The 6,636-nt window shown below is 41.2% G+C and overlaps 1 protein-coding gene across 1 annotated transcript; it reads left to right on the forward strand.

Moving 5' to 3' along the window:
- Positions 1-522: 522 nt before the first annotated feature.
- sephs3 (selenophosphate synthetase 3) lies at positions 523-6,200 on the forward strand. The gene is made up of 8 exons (XM_086130989.1): positions 523-888; positions 1,942-2,045; positions 3,150-3,257; positions 3,337-3,491; positions 4,181-4,271; positions 4,392-4,491; positions 4,810-5,022; positions 5,280-6,200. Exons 1-8 carry the CDS (start codon positions 609-611, stop codon positions 5,516-5,518), a joined length of 1,290 nt encoding a protein of 429 aa, XP_085987115.1. The 5' UTR covers positions 523-608; the 3' UTR covers positions 5,519-6,200.
- The last annotated feature ends 436 nt before the right edge of the window (positions 6,201-6,636 follow it).

Here is a 6,636-nt window from a genome sequence, read left to right on the forward strand (position 1 = left end):
TTGCGATTTAAAAATACAGTCGTCACCACTGTCCAAACCGATCGCGGTGCCCGTCAGAGAAGGGAAAAGTTATTTGGCCCTCACAGGAAAAGGTTTGGGGACCCCTGGTATAAACAGAAATAAACTACATAAGGGTGTAGGCTGGTTTGACCGCGAGGAGGTAGTTGCAGTTAAGAGTTTATATTTTCTATATAGTTCTGTACTGCTTTTGTGCTTTTAGAAAACTGGCCGAAGGTGGTGGCAAGGTAATTGGAGAAAGAGAGACATCAATATTGCTTTCAAAATAAGAATACTTTGATTTTTTAAATAATATTTTACCTTCTCAGTGAATGCTTATTTTTGAGACCACTAAAACACTAATGTTATTTACATTGTCTACGACTTTCTACAACCATATGCATAATCTAGAGGCATAAAACAAAAGATCTTTGTATGCGGTGACCTCAATATATGTATTTTATTTTGGTATAATCCAAAGTAGTTTTACCGGTTCCTGTTAGAGTTTGCCTACAGTGTGGTTCGGCGCTGTCCTCCATTCATCTTGGACTGCAACCTGTGATAGTTTGTCTCCGCCCGCCCTGAGAACCTGAAGGTTTTTCCAGACCGACATGTCAGGTTCAACTTCCCCGCCTGCCAAAACCGAGGCGATGGGAACCGAGGGTTGTTTCCCGCCTGGATACAAGGTTTTCACCCCCGAGGAACACGGCTTGGAGCGCGGATTTCGTCTCACAGCCTTCTCGGACTTGAAAGGATGAGGCTGCAAGGTCCCGCAGGAGGCTCTGCTCAAACTCCTGGCGGGACTCGAGCCGAACCGGGCGGACGGGCCAGGGAAGGACGGAGACCAAGCATCTGAGTTCGCGCAACAGGTGACCGCCGGCCCTCGGCTTGGTAAGGAAACGATATTTTATTCTTTTTTTAATTACGAAGGCCAGCACCGCGACGCTTGACTTTTCTAGCTAGCGTAGCTGCACAGGCTAGCTAACGTGTGTTCATATGCTGCTGTCACAAATTAGCTCAAGAATTTTTGAACAAATATTTTTTGGGGGCTAGAACTCAGGTGCCAAGATTATGTCGTCGAGAAATATGACAAAAAAAATTTGCGGTATTTTAAAAAAGACAAGGTAGTATGAGTCAGCGTAATTTGATTGTGTGAGGCTTTGCGTCATGCGTGCGCCGCGAACGGTCAAAAGCTAAAAACACATAAACGTTGCAAACAAAAAAGATGCAATAAAAAAACGACAAACACACACATGCAAACTGGAAAAAACACAAAACAATGAAACAAATGCTCTCCAAATAAGAAAAGTTGGAAAAGCCAAACGCTGCAAACACATGAATAATGTATGAGGCACCTATACAATGCTGTATTGACTTATCGCATCAATTTTTTTAAAAACACATTTTTATTCAACAATTTGAAAGTGACAAATACAAACAGCACACCGAAGCAAAATAACAATAAAGACCTTTTTAATTCCAATAGTCTTAAACTAAGAAACATTGAAAACATGAAAATTGGAGCAAAAGTACAAAGTTTTGACCACTTTATTCTTTTTTACCCAGTTATAGAAATAAATCATTCAGCCCAACAGCAAATATGACCAGCTATAGCAGGTGCAGTTTAAGTGGTCAACAAAGGAACATGCTTTGCCATCACGTACACAAGATCACGCCATTGTTTCTTTATATGTTTAATGTCTAATCTAAGTTACATGTATTCAGCTGTAGTATTTCTGAACACAAAATAGGTACTATTATTAAAAAGTAATATGAAAAAGGTTTGTTTTTAGAGATCCTGACTCAAATGGGGTTAGGGGGGAACAAGTGACTTGGTGGACATAACAGTTTGACTTCATGCAAACGTTGCTTGTGTGACATTTATCACGCATATTGTAACGTGTAATCCACAAAGTATTATTTATCTGCCTTGTCTGATTCCAGGAGTGGGGATGGACTGCTGTGTGATCCCTCTAAGGCACGGCGGGCTGTCTTTAGTCCAGACAACAGACTTCTTTTACCCGCTTGTGGAGGATCCCTACATGATGGTGAGGATTTTCCTCCAAGGGGAAGCTCTGAGGTTTGATAGTCGAGTCTTTCCAGTTCACCCACATCCCTAATGACAACACGCTACAGATATCTACAATTAAGAATTCCTGTTATTCTTAAGAAGATATTTTCTGACTTCCGGGTTGAGTGAACGCTGGCGCGTTTTGGCTGCCGCTGCTCAACCCGTATTGTTTTGTGTTTTTTGTTATTGTAAAGTGTCCTTGGGTGTCTTGAAAGGCGCTTATAAATAAAATGTATTATTATTATTATTTTGAACCTTAAAAAAAATAATATTCACATGTTGTTTGTCAGTCCGTCCATTAATTTGACCAGACGTGTTGCTGCCGCATTGTTTTAACTACAGAATAGTTGTTCTTTTTAGTTCCAACATTAGAATCTGGGTCGGTTATTGCACACTTTGTAGTACTAAAATAGTGGTAAATATTCCTTGCGGCAAACATCCTGAATGCTGGATGAGTTAGCCTGTATGCTACTTTGTCACTCGCTGCGAAACCACAGATATTAACTAAAGCAAGCCCTGGCTAATTGATGACACTTACATCGCTGCCACCATGAGTGTATTTGCTCCAAGTTCATTAGAACTCATTGAAGTCTTCACATTTGTGTTTCCTGTTCGTCATATCAGTGGAGAAGATTTGCAGGGCGCCTTGAAAAGATTCATAGCATTCTCTTTTAAGATGCGTCAACTGGTGTTACTTCATGGTTTAAGTTTGGAACTGTAATCGAAAGTGGACTTGCACTCACAGTTAGCATGGAAACAGAACGCCGGTTCCGGTAACGTCATACCATCTGATCTGATTCCGCAAATTCTGATTGGATATTTCATTTGCCACGCCCACTCGTACGAATGGGTTGAATCACCACCTATTTGTGCAAAGCACTAGTATTTTCCAATAGATGGAGGTAGATGTTATCTAACGTAATGTCAGAAACATGAAGTCTCAAGAAACCTTAGAGAAAAAAATATTATGAAACAGCATGGGTCTCGTTCTATTTTGTAGGCCTGCGCATACCAGTAATTGGATTGAACAAAAAGGACCTTTTGAGGAGATGAATTGAACTGTCTTTTCTTTGCCTCGCAGGGCAAGATTGCATGCGCCAATGTCCTCAGCGATCTATATGCCATGGGCATCACTGAGTGTGATAACATGCTGATGCTGCTCAGTGTTAGCCAGAAGATGAATGACAAGGTAATATTTATTGACTTATTTAACCGTAAATGTTGAACGTTGTTTGAGATGCACTTTACCTGATCACAATATGATGCAGGACCGCGAGCGTGTCATGCCGCTAATGATTCGTGGATTTCGTGATGCTGCTGAGGAAGGAGGGACTTCGGTGACAGGCGGCCAGACGGTGATCAATCCATGGATCATTATAGGGGGAGTGGCCTCAGTTGTATGCCAGCCCAACGACTTCATCCTGTAAGTCACTCTCAAAGGATTGCTCTCGACAGCACCACGTGCTGTGCATTTGAACAAAGTCGTGCTCAAACAGAAAACTATTCAATTATTCTTTAATAATGCTCCCAGGGCACGTTTGCAAAATTAATTAAGCCTGCTAAGTCACACCTTGTGTCTCTGATTGGTTTTCAGGTGCTGTTTTTTATTTTGTTTTTTTCTACTTATTCTGAAGAAAAATTCTGACTCAAATTCCCCTTTAACGAATTTAAAATTGCTTGAAAAAAAAATTGCTTCTCTTGAACACAACTTGCATCTGAGTAGTGTTGCAAAACTATTTCCGAGTTCCTCAAAAGCTGTGTGGTGTAATTGTTGCCCGTATTTAACGTCTGGATGTCTTTTTTTTTTTTTTTTTTTTTTTTTTTTTTTTAAGATAATAACAAGTGTTTGTACTGTTTTAGTCATTGCCAGCATTTTTGCTGATTTTCTCAAATCATAATTGTTATGAGCTACTTTCAAGTCATACTGACTGTTTCAACAAACATTAGGAAAGGTGTTTTTTCCCCTTTTCCCCCTTTAAATTATTTATGTGTTTATTTTTTTGCATAATGTTCTTCACAGAGCTTGAGGCAAATTTTTTGTTTTAACTCAGAACAGGACAGCCAGGCCTGCTGACAGGTCGCATTTTAAAGGTCTCTCCTTCTCTCCTCTAGTCCAGACGGTGCTGTCCCAGGCGATGTCTTGGTCCTCACCAAGCCTTTGGGGACACAGGTGGCTGTTAATGCTCACCAGTGGCTTGAACAGGTCAGTACTATTCATTGTGCGTGGTCAAACAGGGCATGACGCACTCTCCTAGAATTCTGACCGTTACTGTCTTCCTCCTCCTCCGCTTATGTATGCATTTGAATTGCTTTGTCTAACCAGCCTGATCGGTGGAACAAGATCAAGCTTGTCATCACCAAGCAGGAAGTTAAAGAGGCCTATCAGGAAGCTATGTTTTCGATGGCAACACTAAACCGTACAGGTATGCAGCATACATTTGATACGATCCATTTTTTGATGCAGTGTTTTCTTGTTGGTCTATTTCTGCCCATCTTTTTCTTAACTCTATCTTTCAATAGATTTTATTAATTAATAATTAGCTGACATTTTAAAAATGATCACAAAAACTCCCAAGTAGTATTGAAAGATTGCTACAATTATGGTCAACAAGGATGGCAGAAAAGATATTTGAATTAAAAGGCAGATGAGTGTTGTCATCTTTTTTTGAGTGTACATGCGTGCGTGCCAGCAGATCTGAATACCTACTTGTGTGGTCATCATGTTTCCATTTTCCCTCCAGCGGCAGGTCTCATGCACAAGTTCCAGGCCCACGCAGCAACAGACGTGACAGGCTTTGGTTTGTTGGGGCACGCCAACAACCTTGCAACGCAACAACGCAGCGACGTGGCCTTCGTTATCCACAACCTACCCATCATAGCCAAAATGGCTGCCGTCAGCAAAGCATGTGGAAACATATTCAATTTGGTTCAGGGCACATCGTCTGAGACATCCGGTAATACTGCAGGCACAAACAACAACTACAGTTGCTCATAAATACATAGAAAGAATGACATTGTGATAGGGCTTGTTCCATCAGTAGTATTGTTAAAAATTAGCAAAAGCTAACAATTATCAGTGTCCAACCGCTGACCCAGTCTGGCCAAATATCTGTTTTACGTGTTGCCTTCAGGTTTGATTGTTGGACACTGTGTACCTGGTACACCTGGTAGTCTGACCACTTTTGTTACACTCTCTATCTCCCTTTCTAAGGTGGATTGCTGGTTTGTCTGCCCAGAGAGCAGGCAGCCAAATTTTGTTCTGAGATGAAGAGCCAAAGCTTGGGGGCTGGAGGTCAGGGTGCCTGGATCATTGGAATTGTAGAGAAAGGAGACCGTCGCGCTCGTATCATCGACAAGCCCCGTATTATTGAGGTGCCACCACGAGGAAGCCAAGTGGCCAATCAGGATAACAACTCTGCGAGCCCTTTGCCTGGGCCAAATTTGTCCTAAACTATGTATGTATGGATGTGTTTTGAGTGTGTATGTCGAGGATGCTGTCCATGTCTTCTGGAAATCATACATCACCATTGTCATTTTTTTTCTCTGTTGTAGTTGGGTATGGACCTACATATGACTTTGTCAGATATGAAGCTGTACTATTAGCTCAATGCCTGACTCATTTTATGAAGTGCCATCTTCAAGAATTGGAAATAATGCAAAATAAATGAACATTCCAAATCATCCTTGACAAATTCACAGATGAAAATGTATTTCCACGGAAATGCATGTGTTTGTGTATGGATGTTTTTTTATGTGACGTGGGCCACTGTTTTGTTGGCTTGATTTGAATAGGGGATATTATTATCGTGTTGTGAATGAATTTATTCCACAAATGGAATTGCGCATCTGTCTTGTGTCTGGCTCAGACATTACAGTCCGGAGTAAGGCTTGAGCAGCTTGCTCCGGACAAGTGGCGCCAGGTACAGATGGCCCTTTTCGGCTGATTTGTTGTCCAGCACAAAGTCACTCATTCTTCCAGTTTATGAAACTCTGCCATGTAAACCCCCACCAAGGGGCCTGGTGAAGTGGATGCCTGTCATTGGAAGGGTGACGCAGACTTGGCTTGCTGGAGGGCTAAAGCTGTTTGTAAATTTCCTGCTTTTCACAATCAAATTAAAAAAAATCCACTTGGCTTCCTGTTTCTTGTGTCATGCAACTAAAAAATATTGAATTCCACAGAGAAATACAATAATACAAGTCATGGTTCTCTTTCAGTGAATTTGCGTTCTGTTAAATAGACTAGCCCAGATTTAACACTGTAAGTAAAAGGGTCAGACGATGTACAGTATATTTTAGGTGAGTGTGTCTGGGTTATGTCAGTCCAGTATAGCGTCAAGTTTTGTTTCATGGGTGCGATACTGGGACAGTTGAAAGTGGAAGTGGACTTTTTTTTTTCAATAACAGAGCGATAATTTCATATAGTTCTTTCAATCCGCAGCATTGACAAAATTGTATTTATTTTGAAAGTATGCGATTAACCCCAGGAAAGCAACAGCATCTCAACGTCTCGTGTTTGCTCCAATAAATTTCTTTCTGAATCTTTCCACCACCAGGGGGGTTCACGCACA

This window comes from Hippocampus guttulatus, chromosome 1, assembly GCF_054856545.1.
Source record: "Hippocampus guttulatus isolate MCC_2025c chromosome 1, RoL_Hgut_1.0, whole genome shotgun sequence".
In the NCBI taxonomy this organism is placed as follows: Eukaryota; Metazoa; Chordata; class Actinopteri; order Syngnathiformes; family Syngnathidae; genus Hippocampus; species Hippocampus guttulatus.